The 20000-nt window shown below is 37.2% G+C and overlaps 1 protein-coding gene across 1 annotated transcript in view; it reads right to left on the bottom strand.

The window, feature by feature from the left end:
• The window catches only part of XPO4 (exportin 4), a gene marked incomplete in the record, with an annotated part of 418847 nt that overhangs the window by 131572 nt on the left and 267275 nt on the right, over positions 1-20000 (bottom strand). Inside the window, 1 exon segment of the mRNA XM_053708521.1 lies at positions 1607-1719. Coding sequence (XP_053564496.1) covers positions 1607-1719 — 113 coding nt within the window.

Genomic DNA, 20000 nt, shown 5'->3' with positions numbered 1-20000 from the left:
TCTTTATTGTCGCTACTTGCCATTAGACAGCAGATAGTTTTGTAACAAGGCACAAATAAGAAGCACACAGCTTTTACTCTAGAAATTGCAGACTGTGGTCTCCTCTGACTTTAGAGCATAAACTAATGAAACAGGGTCAAAGAAACTGCTACTGTACAGTAGGTAAAACATACGTCAAGAATGAAATGGGCTAGATCATAAGTCTATGTTTGTGTGTTAATGTGAAGAGAAAAGGTGAAGATACTAAGAGGTCTTTATTGGAAAAAGGTTAAAAAAAAAAAAGTAATTTATTGAAGGAAGGAAACAGACAACATATTTTTTTAACCTGCATAAAAGATTAAACTATCGGAATTATTCCAAAAAATGTGTTTAAAAAGATTGTACAACAATGTTATATTTGCAACAAATGATATTTACTATTTTTAAAAGGAAAAAAAATAAAAGCATTCTCAGAAAGTTCTCTCTTTTTAATAAATATCTGTATTAAAATACACAATATTACTTTGCACTCTTATTCCATAGCAATATCATGTTATACGGTAATTCAGTGTGGTAAAATAGCATAAATTACCTTTACCTATAAACTCATAAAAAAGGACCACACAATGTTAAAATGTACTAGAGAAAAACATTCATTTCATCCAAGGGAATTTTCCTAAATATATAAATCAGAAAAAAGCTGAATTTTCACTAAGTTTTTTAAAAACGCCAAAAAAAATAAATATATATATAAAGATTGTGAGAAGAGATGTATTTGCTTTATATGGTTAGTTTTTGGTGGGTGGCTTTAGAAAAAGTACTTATTAATAAAAGGCAGAGGTATTCCACATCCTTTCATTTTAAACTTTACTTCTCATATTCTGGGAATCCTTGGAAGTACTAAAAGGTGCAAAATACTAAGTATTAAAGGAACATTAATCTTTAAATATAATTGAAAATGGCTGATAGGGAAATTGTTTATAGATCCAGTGGACAGTGACAAAAGAAAACAATATAAATACAAAAATATAAAAAGGGGGGAAGAAATGACTCAAAGGAACATCAGTTTCTCAAAAAAACAATGTTCATTTAATGAGAGAAATGTACTTTAAACTCAAACATTTATCTTAAAGGAGTATAAAATAATTAATTATTCAGGTTCTTAGCTTAAATATTTTCAGTTGTATTCTTTTAACTGTGCTGATATAAAGCAAAACACCTAAAGTGAATGAATGTACTATTAGTATGTGACAGTTCAAGGAAGTTCACAAAACAGTAATATTGGTTTTCTAACACAAGCACTTTTTTTCTCGAAAAAATAGAATAAAGTGAGAAAATAATGTCACATATATAAAAACAATATACAGCCCAGTCTACAATTAAATCTTTTAAAAGAATTACTGAAATAATAATCAACTTTCTAACCTGCACTTCAGGCACCCAATCAACTGCACACTGCCCGTAAGACTTGCATATAATTGCTAGAAACTTATGTTGGTCTTACCTTACAATTGACTGGGTAATATTGATGGATGATTTACTGCTAACCACCTTTATCAGATTAGTCATAGCCCATAAAAAGAAACCAATGAAATGTACCAAACGGGTAGGAAAAAAAAAAACTTACTGTAAAGAAAAGCTCCATGACTCTTCTGTCCAGGAGGGATTCACGCCAGGACTCAGTCGGCTTCAGCATCACATTTTGGGAGGACTCAAACATAGCTATATAATGTCTGCCCAGTTATCTGGTGTCAAGGTCAACAATAACATTCCTGCTAGTCTTTAATGAAAGGAAAAAGGGACTCCTTCCTACAAGAGCATCATCTATAAAACTATGCAATGGAAACAAACTTAAAGCCTCTTCACATACGCTACATAATTCATGCATGAGGCCAAGGAATAAAAGGTATTAAGTACTGAAAAAAAGAATGCTTTAGGAATGCTAGATAACAGTTTGATCATTATTATGCAGCATGCCATAGTGATACCATCACTTTGATAAGCAGGGGCCTAATGTGACAGGAGCAGGAGGACAAACGGCAACCGCACATGACAGGTGTTACAATATATGCAAAACAGGACCTCTAAGTTTGCTGTTAATCTTCTTCTTGCAAAATAAAGGCTTGCTGATCGGACATGCAACATGTACGCAGGGTGTAAGTTTCAAAAGAGAAAGTCTAAGTTATTTCTAGTGGCCTTGCTCAATATTTAAACAGAATCGGAAGGCACAAACGATAAGGAACTAGAATTTCTGTATTTATAGAAGTGTTGGTAACAAGGGAATGACAAGAAGATAAACAAACGCAAAAGTGGAATGTCTGGGATTTGAAATCCCTTCACAGTATAATACAGATCTAGTACAGTTGTTTCTTAAATGTGCTGGTGGTAGCAATATCATGCACTTAGTATTGCTAGGAGTACTTGGTGCATATAAATAAATATATATTAATAAATCGATACATATGTATATTATGGCAACTGTTCTCAGAGGTTTCCATAAAAATCAACAACAAAAAAAAGTCCTAATCAGTTAATTTGCTTATAGAACAGTAATCTCCAACTGGCAAACAAATCACATGCAGCAGGTGTTTGCAGTTTACAGACTGTGGGGACTGATGCATGTGTGCAAAATTAATTTGGGATGTGGGGCAAATTGGCTGTTCTGTATGGAGTCTCTGTATGTGGAACAGCCATACAAATGACAAGGCATACAGTGCCCTTTACTAATATTGGCACCCTTGGTAAATAAGAGCAAAGACTGTGAAAAAAGTGTCTATCGTTTCACCTTTTGTTAAAAAAATACACAAAAATATTCTGCTCTCATGGATATCAAACAATTGCAAACACAGGTTTATGAAAAAAATCTTTGTTAAAGTGAAGGTAAAGTTAACTGTATGTCATTGTGTAGTTTTGCTTGTTAACCTAAATGAATGGTACTTTAATTCATCATTTTTGTTTAAAATTAAATATAAACTGAGATTTATATCGTTATACTTACATTTTGGCTATCCATAAAATCAACCCTTTTTTTTGTTTTTTTTTTCTTGCAATGTCACGTTTTTTCATCATCCAATTGAAATTCTGGCCGTTAGGTGTCCAGAGATCTACGTCATCCGCCTCCTGTATCCTCTGCGCATGCGTTTAGGATCCCTGAGATCTACGTCATCCTCCTCCTGTATCCTCTGCGCATGCGTTTAGGAATGCGTGTAGGAAAAGTGCGCGCCCGTTTCGCGCATGCGCATTGCAAAACGTTTTGTATTATAGTATAAGACTGCCGCAAGTGCTTTGCAAGTGGATTACCGCATGTACAAAATTCACTAATACTAGAATAAAGCTTATAATGTATTTTTTCCTCATACCTGCCTCTATAGTTATACAACGCTATGCGCATGCGTTGTTCCTTGTGTGCTCATGAACACGCTTTGGAGATACGTATAGAGCGTGTGGGACCGCTCTATACGTCATTCATTATGAAATAAGGAAATGGCTGATGGGAGGAGTGAAGAACGGCACAGTAGGGTGATTTTAAAGATCTTTATTATATAAATATATATACTTTTTCAGAAAAGAAGTTAGCGATTATAATGTTTTAACTGTGAGTAAATTGATGGTGTATAGGGATAGTTGAAACTTTACTTTCACTTTAAATATATGTGTTACACAATTATTGGCACCCTTTTAATCAATACTTTGTGCTACCTCCCTTTGCCAAAACAAAAGCTTGGAGTCTTCTCCTATAATGCCTGATAAGGTCAGAGAATAAATGTCAAGGGATCAGACCATTCCTCCAAACAGAATCACTCCAGATCCTTCCAATTTTGAGGTAGACGCTGGTGGACTTTCGTCTTCAGTGCACCCCACAGGTTTTTTATGGGATTCAAGTAAGGGGACTGGGACGGCTATGGCAGGACCTTGATTTTTGTTGTCAGTAAAACATTTTTGTGTTGATTTTGATGTGTTTTGGATAATTTGTCCTGCTGGAAGATCCAACCACGCACATTTTAAGATTTCTGACAGAGGCAGTCTGGTGTTTATTTAATATCTGTTGATATTTAAAAGAATTTATGATGCCATATATCCTAACAAAATGTCCAGGTCCCCAAAACATTTTAAAAAAATCACCATATTTAACTGTGGGCATGAGGTACTTTTCCATATGGCTACCTATGTGCCAAACCCACCTCTGGTGTTTATTGCCAAAAAGGCTCTATCGTGGTTTCATCTGACCATAGAACCCATTTGAAGTTCCAGTAGTGTCTGGCAAACTGAAGATGCTTGAGTTTCTTTTTGGATGAGAGTAGAGGATTTTTTCTTAAAACCTTTCCAAACTTGTGGTGATGTAGGCGACATTGGAGCGTAGTTTTGTAGACTTTATGACCAAGACGAAACTAACTTCTGCAATTCTCCAGCTGTGATCCTTGGAGATATTTTGGCCACTCAAACCATCCTCTTCACAGTACTATAGACAATATAGACATACGTCCTCTTCCAGGTTGATTCGCAAAATTTCCAGTTTACTGGAACTTTTAATTATTGCCCTGATAGAAATGGCTATTTTCAATGCTTTTGCTATTTTCTTATAGCCACTTCCCATTTTGTGAAGCCCAACAACCTTTTGCTGCACACCACAGTGGGTAATACCAATTCTTGGTATTACCCATTGTGATGAATGACTAAGGGAATTTGGCCTATTTGTTACCCCATATTTATGGCCCTGTGTAACAGGAAGTCACGTTTGAACAATTTCCTGTTCCTAGTCACCCAGGTGTACTAAATATGTAAAATATCAGTGGAAATATACTACAAATATATTTTTCTCATATGAACTCATAGGGGGTGCCAATAATAGTGCAAGAAATATTTTTTTACATTACATTGATCCTATAATTGTCATGCAGGTGCTTCAGATTCAAACCTCATTGCCACTTTGCTTTAATTGAACTGCTCTCCAAGTCTATTACATCATTTTGGAGGTTACCAAAATTAGGTGTTTTGTTTATGAAATCAGTGGTGTTCAACACAGGAGTAAGAGCCAAAGGGTAGCTGTTTAAAGGAAAATTACAAGATTCCCTGCAATCATTAACGCAATGTATTTTATCGAAGAATTTTTTTTTTGTATAGTCAAATAATTCATATACAGACTATTTCAATTAAGTATCAGATCTCTAAATGGCATGATTTCCTTGTTTTTAGTCATAATGCATAATAAAAACATAATTTATGTAAGAACTTACCCGATAAATTCATTTCTTTCATATTAGCAAGAGTACATGAGCTAGTGACGTATGGGATATACATTCCTACCAGGAGGGGCAAAGTTTCCCAAACCTCAAAATGCCTACAAATACACCCCTCACCACACCCACAAATCAGTTTAACGAATAGCCAAGAAGTGGGGTGATAAGAAAAAAGTGCGAAAGCATAAATATAAGGAATTTGAATAATTGTGCTTTATACAAAAAAATCATAACCACCACAAAAAATGGTGGGCCTCATGGACTCTTGCTAATATGAAAGAAATGAATTTATCAGGTAAGTTCTTACATAAATTATGTTTTCTTTCATGTAATTAGCAAGAGTCCATGAGCTAGTGACGTATGGGATAATGACTACCCAAGATGTGGATCTTTCCACGCAAGAGTCACTAGAGAGGGAGGGATAAAATAAAGACAGCCAATTCCGCTGAAAAAATAATCCACACCCAAAATAAAGTTTAAATTTTATAATGAAAAAAACTGAAAACATAAGCAGAAGATTCAAACTGAAACAGCTGCCTGAAGTACTTTTCTACCAAAAACAGCTTCAGAAGAAGAAAACACATCAAAATGGTAGAATTTAGTAAAAGTATGCAAAGAAGACCAAGTTGCTGCTTTGCAAATCTGATCAACCGAAGCTTCATTCCTAAACGCCCAGGAAGTAGAAACTGACCTAGTAGAATGAGCTGTAATCCTTTGAGGCGGAGTTTTACCCGACTCGACATAAGCATGATGAATTAAAGATTTCAACCAAGATGCCAAAGAAATGGCAGAGGCCTTCTGACCTTTCCTAGAACCGGAAAAGATAACAAATAGACTAGAAGTCTTTCGGAAATTCTTAGTAGCTTCAACATAATAATTCAAAGCTCTAACTACATCCAAAGAATGCAATGATTTCTCCTTAGAATTCTTAGGATTAGGACATAATGAAGGAACCACAATTTCTCTACTAATGTTGTTGGAATTCACAACCTTAGGTAAAAATTCAAAAGAAGTTCGCAACACCGCCTTATCCTGGTGAAAAATCAGAAAAGGAGACTCACAAGAAAGAGCAGATAATTCAGAAACTCTTCTGGCAGAAGAGATGGCCAAAAGAAACAAAACTTTCCAAGAAAGTGATTTAATGTCCAATGAATGCATAGGTTCAAACGGAGGAGCTTGAAGAGCCCTCAGAACCAAATTCAAACTCCAAGGAGGAGAAATTGACTTAATAACAGGTTTTATACGAACCAAAGCTTGTACAAAACAATGAATATCAGGAAGATTAGCAATCTTTCTGTGAAAAAGAACAGAAAGAGCAGAGATTTGTCCTTTCAAGGAACTTGCAGACAAACCTTTATCCAAACCATCCTGAAGAAACTGTAAAATTCTCGGAATTCTAAAAGAATGCCAGGAAAAATGATGAGAAAGACACCAAGAAATATAAGTCTTCCAGACTCTATAATATATCTCCCTAGATACAGATTTACGAGCCTGTAACATAGTATTAATCACAGAGTCAGAGAAACCTCTTTGACTAAGAATCAAGCGTTCAATCTCCATACCTTTAAATTTAAGGATTTGAGATCCTGATGGAAAAAAGGACCTTGCGACAGAAGGTCTGGTCTTAACGGAAGAGTCCACGGTTGGCAAGAGGCCATCCGGACAAGATCCGCATACCAAAACCTGTGAGGCCATGCTGGAGCTACCAGCAGAACAAACAAGCATTCCTTCAGAATCTTGGAGATCACTCTTGGAAGAAGAACTAGAGGCGGAAAGATATAAGCAGGATGATACTTCCAAGGAAGTGACAATGCATCCACTGCTTCCGCTTGAGGATCCCTGGATCTGGACAGATACCAGGGAAGTTTCTTGTTTAGATGAGAGGCCATCAGATCTATTTCTGGACGTCCCCACATTTGGACAATCTGAAGAAATACCTCTGGGTGAAGAGACCATTCGCCCGGATGCAACGTTTGGCGACTGAGATAATCTGCTTCCCAATTGTCTATAACTGGGATATGAACAGTAGAAATTAGACAGGAGCTGGATTCCGCCCAAACCAGAATTCGAGATACTTCTTTCATAGCCAGAGGGCTGTGAGTCCCTCCTTGATGATTGATGTATGCCACAGTTGTGACATTGTCTGTCTGAAAACAAATGAACGATTCTCTCTTTAGAAGAGGCCAAGACTGAAGAGCTCTGAAAATTGCACGGAGTTCCAAAATATTGATCGGTAATCTCACCTCCTGAGATTCCCAAACCCCTTGTGCCGTCAGAGACCCCCACACAGCTCCCCAACCTGTAAGACTTGTATCTGTTGAGAATACAGTCCGGGTCGGAAGAACAAAAGAAGCCCCCTGAACTAAACGATGGTGATCTGTCCACCACGTCAGAGTGTCGTACAATCGGTTTTAAATATATTAACTGAGATATCTTTGTGTAATCCCTGCACCACTGGTTCAGCATACAGAGCTGAAGAGGTCGCATGTGAAAACGAGCAAAGGGGATCGCGTCCGATGCAGCAGTCATAAGACCTAGAATTTCCATGCATAAGGCTACCGAAGGGAATGATTGTGACTGAAGGTTTCGACAAGCTGCAATCAATTTTAGATGTCTCTTGTCTGTCAGAGACAGAGTCATGGACACTGAATCTATCTGGAAATCCAAAAAGGTTACCCTTGTCTGAGGAATCAATGAACTTTTTAGTAAATTGATCCTCCAACCATGATCTTGAAGAAACAACACAAGTCGATTCGTATGAGATTCTGCTAAATGTGAAGACTGAGCAAGTACCAAGATATCGTCCAAATAAGGAAATACCACAATACCCTGTTCTCTGATTACAGACAGAAGGGCACCGAGAACCTTTGTAAAAATTCTTGGAGCTGTTGCTAGGCCAAACGGCAGAGCCACAAACTGGTAACGCTTGTCTAGGAAAGAGAATCTCAGAAACTGATAGTGATCTGGATGAAACGGAATATGCAGATATGCATCCTGTAAATCTATTGTAGACATATAATGCCCTTGCTGAACAAAAGGCAGGATAGTCCTTACAGTTACCATTTTGAATGTTGGTATCCTTACATAACGATTCAATATTTTTAGATCCAGAACTGGTCTGAAGGAATTCTCCTTCTTTGGTACAATGAAGAGATTTGAATAAAACCCCATCCCCTGTTCCAGAACTGGAACTGGCATAATTACTCCAGCCAACTCTAGATCTGAAACACATTTCAGAAATGCTTGAGCCTTCGCTGGATTTACTGGGACACAGGAAAGAAAAAATCTCTTTGCAGGAGGCCTTATCTTGAAGCCAATTCTGTACCCTTCTGAAACAATATTCTGAATCCAAAAGATTGTGAACGGAATTGATCCAAATTCCTTTGAAAAATCGTAATCTGCCCCCTACCAGCTGATCTGGAATGAGGGCCGCACCTTCATGTGGACTTAGGAGCTGGCTTTGATTTTCTAAAAGGCTTGGATTTATTCCAGACTGGAGATGGTTTCCAAACTGATACCGCTCCTGAGGATGAAGGATCAGGCTTTTGTTCCTTGTTGTGACGAAAGGAACGAAAACGATTATTAGACCTAAATTTACCTTTAGATTTTTTATCCTGTGGTAAAAAAGTTCCTTTCCCTCCAGTAACAGTTGAGATAATAGAATCCAACTGAGAACCAAATAATTTATTACCCTGGAAAGAAAGGGAAAGCAGAGTAGACTTAGAAGACATATCAGCATTCCAAGTTTTAAGCCATAAAGCTCTTCTAGCTAAAATAGCTAGAGACATATACCTGACATCAACTCTAATGATATCAAAGATGGCATCACAAATAAAATTATTAGCATGTTGTAGAAGAATAATAATGCTATGAGAATTATGATCTGTTACTTGTTGCGCTAAAGCTTCTAACCAAAAGGTTTAAGCTGCAGCAACATCCGCTAAAGATATAGCAGGTCTAAGAAGATTACCTGAACACAAGTAAGCTTTTCTTAGAAAGGATTCAATTTTCCTATCTAAAGGATCCTTAAAGGAAGTACCATCTGCCTTAGGTATAGTAGTACACTTAGCAAGAGTAGAGACAGCCCCATCAACCTTAGGGATTTTGTCCCAAAATTCTAATCTATCAGATGGCACAGGATATAATTGCTTAAAACGTTTAGAAGGAGTAAAAGAATTACCCAAATTATTCCATTCCCTGGAAATTACTTCAGAAATAGCACCAGGGACAGGAAAAACTTCTGGAATAACTACAGGAGATTTAAAAACCTTATCTAAACGTTTAGATTTAGTATCAAGAGGACTAGAATCCTCAATTTCTAATGCAATTAGGACTTCTTTAAGTAAAGAACGAATAAATTCCATTTTAAACAAATATGAAGATTTATCAGCATCAACCTCTGAAACAGAATCCTCTGAATCAGAAGAACCAATATCAGTATCAGAATGATGATGTTCATTTAAAAATTCATCTGAAAAATGAGAAGTTTTAAAAGACTTTTTACGTTTACTAGAAGGAGGAATAACAGACATAGCCGTCTTAATGGATTTAGAAACAAAATCTCTTATGTTATCAGGAACACTCTGAGTATTAGATGTTGACGGCACAGCAACAGGTAATGTAACAGTACTAAAGGAAATATTATCTGCATTAGCAAGTTTGTCATGACAAACAGTACAAACAGCTGGAGGAACAGATACCAAAAGTTTACAGCAGATACACTTAGCTTTGGTAGCTCCAGCACCAGGCAGGGATATTCCAGAAGTATCTTCTGACTCAGCTTCAACGTGGGACATCTTGCAATATGTAATAGAAAAAACAACATATAAAGCAAAATTGATCAAATTCCTTAAATGACAGTTTCAGGAATGGGAAAAAAATGCCATAGAACAAGCTTCTAGCAACCAGAAGCACAAAATAATGAGACTTAAATAATGTGGAGACAATAGTGACGCCCATATTTTTTTAGCGCCAAAAAAGCCGCCCACATTATTTGGCGCCTAAATGCTTTTGGCGTCAAAATGACGCCACATCCGGAACGCCGACACCTTTGGCGCAAAAAATAGTCAAAAATGACGCAACTTCTGTATGACGCCGGAAACAGAAAAAAAAATTTGCGCCAAAAAAGTCTGCGCCAAGAATGACGCAATAAAATGAAGCATTTTCTGCCCCCGCGAGCCTAACAGCCCACAGGGAAAAGTCAAATTGATTTGAGGTAAGAAAAAATGATTTATTCATATGCATTATCCCAAATATGAAACAGACTGTCTGAAATAAGGAATGTTGAACATCCTGAGTCAAGGCAAATAAATGTTTGAATACATATATTTAAGCTATGGTTGGGCACTTTGATATAAAGTTCTAGAGTGTCACAGAAAATAAGACTTACTTACCCCAGGACACTCATCTACATGTAGTAGAAAGCCAAACCAGTACTGAAACGAGAATCAATAGAGGAAATGGTATAAATAAGAGTATATCGTCGATCTGAAAAGGGAGGTAAGAGATGAATCTCTACGACCGATAACAGAGAACCTATGAAATAGACCCCGTAGAAGGAGATCACTGCATTCAAATAGGCAATACTCTCCTCACATCCCTCTGACATTCACTGCACACTGAGAGGAAAACCGGGCTCCAACCTGCTGCGGAGCGCATATCAACGTAGAATCTAGCACAAACTTACTTCACCACCTCCATAGGAGGCAAAGTTTGTAAAACTGATTTGTGGGTGTGGTGAGGGGTGTATTTGTAGGCATTTTGAGATTTGGGAAACTTTGCCCCTCCTGGTAGGAATGTATATCCCATACGTCACTAGCTCATGGACTCTTGCTAATCACATGAAAGAAATCTAATGATTTTGTTCATTTGTATTTCCCTTTACAATCCACATCCTTAATAAAGACTTTCAATTCAATATCTGAAAACTGTGACGATACAGTGACTGTGGTTGGATTCTAGTATCATGCTTCTGAATAGAGAAGAGTCAGTTCCCTTTACAAGGTACCAGCGATAGACGTCTATAAAGATACCAATATAAGCAACAAAGATTTCAGCCATTATTGGCGGCAGTCATTGAATAAAAAACAGGTTTACAAACACAGGAACATATTTTAGGCAAACATGCAAAGTAATGTATTATTACTGACACTCTATCAACACAGGCTTTTACAACAGCATCTGTCACCATCCATTTAAAAGCATTTTAAAGCTTGACTTATGTATGGATTTCTCTTCTGGTTAGTGTCTGTCAGTTTCTCTCCTGTTAAAAATAAATTGTGACCAAGAGCTACATAAAGGATATAGTTAAAAAAACCCATATCTACACAACTACTCCTTAATTTACTTACCCACGGGAGATTAGTCTTCAACAAAAAAGTTCATATATAGGTGCAGTAGACGTCGGCTACAGCTTTAGATGGTAACTCTTAAGCCAATACAGAATGCTGCATTGTCACATCATTTAATATAAAAGTCTGAACTTTACCCAGTTTTATAAAAAGTATAAGTTGCAAAACCACCACTAAACTTTTAGAATCCCTCACTAGAATTCAGGGCCCTCAATAAATATCGGGTTTAAAAAAAAATAAACAATATGTCATACAAAAAAATTATAATAGAGTATTTTTTCACATTTATTCAAGGAACCATGAATGAAGCTTCTTCTACGTTATGCAATGGTTTAGGAAAGCATAGCAGAAATTAGTCGCATAGGACTAGATTGGGTTAAATCTTTAAATAACAGAAAAACATAATTTGCAATGAAATGATAGATAGGTGGATGGATAGACAGGATATAGCACTCACATTTCTCAATACAACTTGCTGGGGTGCCTGTTATAATACAAATATATCAGCATTCATACATGCATATACCCTGTACAAACGTGCACTCTGTTCCAATAAAAGAAAGGTAGAGTATTTCAAAACTAATCAATCCCTCAGCCAAAATTAGAAAGCATCTCCATAATAAAATTAAGCACAGAATGCCAATTTATTCTAAAATACATAACATAGCCAACATAATCTCCACTCGCCCCCAATGACCTCTGCTAAAGCACTTGATCAGTGGGGCTGTGTGCTAATGACGGCCAACATCTTCTGTAACAATGCACCGCTGATGGGGATGAACCAAACCTCACTTTAAAAGGAGAGCAATGCTGGACGCAACATTCCTGGTGCACATTGTGTTATAGTGATACACAATGAAGTCTGCCAAAGGGCTCTAAAAGGATGTTGTAATACAATAATATCAGAAGGGATTTGTAGAGACAAAGGTAATTTTATACCCAGGCTTATTTATATTGGAGGTGATGGAAGTCACATCTATAACAAGTATTTGACATAAGGAGGAGGACAAAACATAATTTGGCTAAACAAAAGGTTATAAAGACATGTTCAAATAACCACTTCTAGTTTTAATAAATATTAATATTTTAGTTTAACACCTGAACATTAAAAGGTATGTTATACTAAATATAAATAAAGTTTGGCTTTTCTTCGATTAAAAAAAATAAAAATGATGTGAATGTTTTGGGCATATCTGGCCCATGGGATATGAGCTAACTGGCTAATCCCCAATAAGCATAAAAACTGTATTTTTCAGAAAGGTGCATTAGCGTTTTTTTGTTTTTTTCAAAACACACAAAAAAACTAATACACTTTAGAAGCAATTGAGAACCAAAAATTGTTTTAATTTTTACAAAATAGAAGCATATTTACAAAATACATATATTGGCAAAAATGCTTTTAGTAAACGATATCAGTTTTAGCAAATTTCTCTGCGCGTGCAAATTCTGTGCACTGGAATTTAAAAAGGACAGTCGAGGCCAAAAAAACTTTCATGATTCAGATAGAGCATGTAATTTTAAACAATTTTTCAATTTACTTTTATCACCAATTTTGCTTTGTTCTCTTGGTATTCTTAGTTGAAATCTTAACCTAGGAGGTTCATATGCTAATTTCTTAGACCTTGAAGGCCACCTCTTTTCAGAATGCATTTTAATAGTTTTTCACCACTAGAGGGTGTTAGTTCATGTATTTCATATAGATAACACTGTGCTTGTGCACGTGAAGTTATCTAGGAGCAGGCACCGATTGGCTAAACTGCAAGCCTGTCAAAAGAACTGAAATAAAGGGGCAATTTGCAGAGGCTTAGATACAAGATAATCACAGAGGTAAAAAATATATTAACATAACTGTGTTGGTTATGCACAACTGGGGTATGGGTAATAAAGGGATTATCTATCTTTTAAAACAATAAAAATTCTGGTGTAGACTGTCCCTTTAAAAGGGCCATAAAACCAGTATGAACTGACATACGTTTCTAAATATATAATGCAGCCAAACTTACCTGCAAAACGGTTTCTGCTTTAACCCCCATTAACTCCTTTAATTCAGGCATAGTTTTGTTTGCGGCAAGCAAGCAAGCTCCCCCACCCCCGGCATTTCCATATATGGAAGGTGCTATCCAGGCCATAGCTTCTGCAGAAAGCACTTGTGCATGTGCACGGTAGGAAACCGTCACATGACACCTGACTAAAGCAGTGCGCAGTATAATGCTGAAGCTTTCACAAAGCATGTGACATTAGCTCATGGAAACAAGCAAGCCTCTTGGCAACAAACAATAGCAGTACCTGCTGTCCCATCCTCAACCCCCCCCCCTGCTTGAATAAGTAATTACCCTCACCTGCACACTTATGTGATAACACAAGGTTTGGAGTAGGACACTGAAAAGGAGGGTGGAGCAGGCTACACTAAAGTGTAAGTCCATTTTTCGATTTTTTTCTTCAAACCACAGATCGGGACCATTTACTGGGTTACAACATCATGTTTACTGGTTCACGACTTGTGTGTACGTTGTATGAGAGTGCACAAGCTGTATGAGTGTGTGCATGTGTTGTATGAGATTGTGTGTGTATTATTACCGTTTTACAACACTTTCAAGTTAAACTACAATCAGGTAAAAAAAAAAAAAAAAAAAAAAAAAAAGATATGAACACATTTTCCCCCCTTTGCCAAAAATTGTAGCTATCTTGTATATTACTTCAGAAATTTTTAGACCAAGCATAAAAACAGGGTCACAAAAGGTATGTACTATCATTGCACTGGATCTTGGAGGAAATGTTTTTAAGAAACCTGAACTAGACTGTAGACTAACCAATTCTCTACTCGTCACACTTATTGGACACACCTCTACTCATCACAACATCCATGCAAACCCATACTCTGCTTCTTACCAAAAGAATTCTACCTTATCTTTATGCCTCAATTTCTAAAACATGCAGGCTAAGTAAAACAAAATGAAAAAAGCTATACACTAAATCTAGAAATAACATATAAACTATATACACTGCTAAACATCTTGTACTTATATGATTCTTCATGTGTGCTTGGATATGGTAGAAACAGAACACCAGAGATAGCCGTAGTGGAGGTTCCTTCCAGGGCAATGTGTGCATGAATATAACAGTCCAGGTACATGTCCCCAAGAACACAGCACATCTTTTCTTTCTCCAGATAATGTCCCAATGGGGGCCTTCATTTTGACATATGGGGGTTGCCATTCGGTTGCTCAGAGTCGCCTTTGCCAATGGCTTCCCTGATGGCAAACCTGTGGTTGGCCATGCGATCTCTAAAGGCTGTGACAGTTTTACCCACGTAAAATAAAAAACACGGGCAAATGAGGATATATATGACAATCACTCGTGCATGTAAAACGATGGTTGATCTTGGATCTTTTATTCAAGTGTGGGTGCTGAAAAGAGGACCCTTTAAGCATGCTGTTACATGTAACACAGTTGCCGCATTAAAAACAGAATTTATGCTTACCTGATAAATTACTTTCTCCAACGGTGTGTCCGGTCCACGGCGTCATCCTTACTTGTGGGATATCTCTTCCCCAACAGGAAATGGCAAAGAGTCCCAGCAAAGCTGGCCATATAGTCCCTCCTAGGCTCCGCCCACCCCAGTCATTCGACTGACGGACAGGAGGAAATATATATAGGAGAAACCATATGGTACCGTGGTGACTGTAGTTAGAGAAAATAATTCATCAGACCTGATTAAAAAACCAGGGCGGGCCGTGGACCGGACACACCGTTGGAGAAAGTAATTTATCAGGTAAGCATAAATTCTGTTTTCTCCAACATTGGTGTGTCCGGTCCACGGCGTCATCCTTACTTGTGGGAACCAATACCAAAGCTTTAGGACACGGATGAAGGGAGGGAGCAAATCAGGTTACCTAAACGGAAGGCACCACGGCTTGCAAAACCTTTCTCCCAAAAATAGCCTCCGAAGAAGCAAAAGTATCAAATTTGTAAAATTTGGCAAAAGTGTGCAGTGAAGACCAAGTCGCTGCCTTACATATCTGGTCAACAGAAGCCTCGTTCTTGAAGGCCCATGTGGAAGCTACAGCCCTAGTGGAGTGAGCTGTGATTCTTTCAGGAGGCTGCCGTCCGGCAGTCTCATAAGCCAATCGGATGATGCTTTTAAGCCAAAAGGAAAGAGAGGTAGAAGTCGCTTTTTGACCTCTCCTTTTACCAGAATAAACAACAAACAAGGAAGATGTTTGTCTGAAATCTTTTGTAGCCTCTAAATAGAATTTTAGAGCACGGACTACGTCCAAATTGTGTAACAAACGTTCCTTCTTTGAAACTGGATTCGGACATAAAGAAGGTACAACTATCTCCTGGTTAATATTTTTGTTAGAAACAACCTTAGGAAGAAAACCAGGCTTAGTACGCAAAACCACCTTATCTGCATGGAACACCAGATAGGGCGGAGAACACTGCAGAGCAGATAACTCTGAAACTCTTCTAGCAGAAGAAATTGCAACCAAAAACAAAACTTTCCAAGATAGTAACTTATTATCTATGGAATGTAAAGGTTCAAACGGAACCCCTTGAAGAACTGAAAGAACTAGATTTAGACTCCAGGGAGGAGTCAAAGATCTGTAAACAGGCTTGATCCTAACCAGAGCCTGAACAAATGCTTGAACATCTGGCACAGCTGCCAGTCTTTTGTGTAGTAAGACAGATAAAGCAGAGATCTGTCCCTTTAGAGAACTTGCAGATAATCCTTTCTCCAAACCTTCTTGTAGAAAGGAGAGAATCTTAGGAATTTTTATCTTATTCCATGGGAATCCTTTGGATTCACACCAACAGATATATCTTTTCCATATTTTATGGTAAATCTTTCTAGTTACCGGTACATATAGTGGATATTTTAATTTTAATGTTTGTAGCTACTAGCGCGCATTCATAATGTACTGTCTGTAGGTGAATTCAACTGTCAGTCATACTTGTGCTCCTATAAACATTTCTCAAGTTCCTTCATATATTTATCTAAAATAAGTATTGTAATGAGTAAAATACCTGGTTGAAGATGCTTTAAATTTAAAATCTGTCTTATGTGTAATGTGCACTTGGAAAATGATACTTGCATATTAAAGATAGCGTAATTATTTAAATGAAATAGACATTTGATTTAATGATGTATATTTTAAAAATGATATAGTACTAAAAATGACATCTCAGTAAAATGAATTGGGCTATTTACAATGGTTCACAGGCATCAGAATTAGTTGATGTAATACAGTACGGAAAAATATATAAAATCAAATTACATGAGTGTAATAAAAGAATTTGTGGGGCATGAGTCAATACCAAGATAGTCTATTTTTGCTTGGTTACTACCTACTTCAAACTGTGTATTCTACATTCACACATACATAATCACTTTACAAATGAATGTATTTAGCAGAAATCTCTCTCAGTAAATTAACACTGAGGATGGGTGCATCAGCAATTTGCCCAGTGGCAGTAAAAGCAAAAAACAACTATGTGCCTACATCACATTAACCCCTTAAGGACCACAGCACTTTTCCATTTTCTGACCGTTTGGGACCAGGGCTATTTTTGCGGCGTTTGTGTTTAGCTGTAATTTTCCTCTTACTCATTTACTGTACCCACCCATATTATATACCGTTTTTCTCACCATTAAATTGACTTTCTAAAGATACCATTATTTTCATAATATCTTATAATTTACTATAAAAAAAAAAAAATACATAAAATAGGATGAAAAAATGGAACACACTTTTTCTAACTTTGACCCCCAAACTTTGTTACACATCTACAACCACCAAAAAACAACCAAAATAAATAGTTTCTAAATTTTGCCCTGAGTTTAGAAATAACCAATGTATACATGTTCTTTGAAAGTTATAGGGCAATAAATACAAGTAGCACTTTGCTATTTCCAAACCATTTTTTTCCCCCAAAAAATTTGCGATAGTTACATTGTAACACTGATATCTGTCAGGAATCCCTGAATATCCCTTGACCGTGTATATATATTTTTTTTAGTAGACAACCCAAAGTATTGATCTAGGCCCATTTTGGTATATTCCATGCCACCATTTCACCGCCAAATGCGATCAAATAAAAAAAATTGTTCACTTTTTCACAAACTTTAGGTTTCTCACTGAAATTATTTACAAACAGCTTGTGCAATTATGGCACAAATGTTTGTAAATGCTTAACTGGGATCCCCTTTGTTCAGAAGTAGCAGACATATGGCTTTGGCGTTGCTTCTTGGTAATTAGAAGGCCACTAAATGGCGCTGCGCACCACACGTGTATTATGCCCAACAGTTAAGGGGTTAATTCAGGTAGCTTGTAGGGTTAATTTTAGCTTTAGTGTAGAGATCAGCCTCCCACCTGACATCCCACCCCCTGAACCCTCACTGACCCCCCTCACACAGATCTCTTCCCTCCCCCACCTCACAATTGTCACCGCCATCTTAAGTACTGGCAGAAAGTCTGCCAGTAGTAAAATAAAAAGCATTTTTAATTTTTGTTAAAAAAAAAATAAAATTCTTCAATTGATTCTGCAGTGTTGGATCCCCTCTTAGCCCCCAACCTCCCTGATCTCCCCCCATACAGCTCTCTAAACCCACCCTCCCTATTTACCGCCATCCTGGGTACTGGCAGCTTTCTGCCAACCCCCAGTTTGCCCCAAAAAATGTGTTTTTTTTTTAGTACAATAATATTTTCTGTAGTGTAGCTGCCCCCCCTCAATATCCTACCTCCCTCCGCCTCCCAGATCCCTTGCCCAGGATTGACTATTGAAACAAAATAAAAGGGGACTAGAGAAAGCTCCTTTATTTGTTTTAAGCGATCGCGGCTCTGATCTGCTAAGGCAGCCCAAGGCAGTTCATTGTTTTTCATGAGACGTGACGTTTTCTTAGCCAATAGCCGTGCAGTAAATCCGGCTTGGCGCCCCTGGGAGCCAGATTTAACGCACAGCTATTGGCTAAGAGGTGGAAACGTCACCTCTTAGAAAAACAGTGATCTGCCGTGGGGTGCCTTAGCAGCTCAGAGCCGCGATTGCTTGAAACAAATAAAGGCGCTTTCTGCATGAAGCATTTTATTTAACTCTCCTTTATTTGTTTCAATAGTCAATCCTAGCGTTTTACAAACGCTAGGGTTGACTCACTTTAAATTTGCTTTGTTTTTGTTATTCTTTGTTGAAGAGATATCTGGATAGCTTGCGTGGAAATGTCTGGAGAACTACATGACAGGAAATAGTGCGGTCATCTAATGCTCTTGCCAATGTATAACATTCTTGCAAAACTTCTGTTATATAGATTGTGTGTGTATATATAAATAGGTGTATGTGTGTGTATGTGTGTGTAAATATGTGTGTGTGTGTAAATATGTATGTATGTTTGCAGATCACCTTCATAAGAGCTGACTACAACAGTGCAACTCTCTGCAGGGCCCCCTACCAATTTTATCCCTATATAGGAGCTTAGCCACTGTAAAAACCACAAATGCTCTTAAACCATTTAAATAAGAGGTTGCATGTCCCAGGTGTATTCATGAATTTGCATTATATATAGTGAGCACTAGCTACATCAACCAGCACGGTATAAAATGTTCCGGGTAATGGCATTCAACTTTTATTGTGGTCACTTGATATCTGTAGCATATTGTATATTTATTTTATACAAGAACAAAATTATTTTTAAACCTCTTATACAGCATTTTAATCCTTTAATGTTTTTTTTCTGGCTGTACAACGCTATAATGAGTTATTTAAATCTGATGCACAGTAATATTCATGTTTTTGCCTTGTGCTGCAAACAGAAATGTACAAAATTGATTTTTTTATATTTTTGAAAGTTTTTAAAAAAAATCATAGCTCATTCCTGTGCATATTGTTTAACTATATTACACACAATTGTAATACTGAGGGATATAATTGAACACAGACAATAATAATTCCCCTATTAAGTGACGTGCTCCCCTCCCAACCTATTACTTCCATTGGCAGAGACCTCTATGACAAAGAGCAGTGATAGGTTAGAGAGGAGAGTCGTCCTCCCTTTTTTTTCATTGAATCCTTTTCAGGCATGAGATGTCTGAGACCCACAGAAGGTCAAAACGATCATCTGGGGTTGCCATTCCCCTTGTACAGAGGAGAATTGCCTGGTATTTTGGGGCTGGACTGATTTACTTCAGGAAAGTTCTCCTCTGTGAAAAAGCACAATTGGACTGAAAGAAGCAACTCCCAGGTGGTAACTGGCCATAGAACAAGTCAATGAGCTGTTTCTGTATATATTAATAAATGTCAATTATTCATCAGTTATCAAAATGGGTTTTCTGTAACAAATGTGGACTGGACAAGCAGTAACAAAGAAAATGCCATTTGGATATTTCCCTTGGAAGTTGCTGTCTACATAGACCGTCTTTGGAAAAAAAAGAACCCACAAATCTTT

The sequence above is a fragment of the Bombina bombina genome, chromosome 3 (assembly GCF_027579735.1).
Source record: "Bombina bombina isolate aBomBom1 chromosome 3, aBomBom1.pri, whole genome shotgun sequence".
Lineage (NCBI taxonomy): Eukaryota > Metazoa > Chordata > Amphibia > Anura > Bombinatoridae > Bombina > Bombina bombina.
Note: the sequence above shows the minus strand (reverse complement) of the source record. Positions and strands in the feature narration are given on the sequence as shown.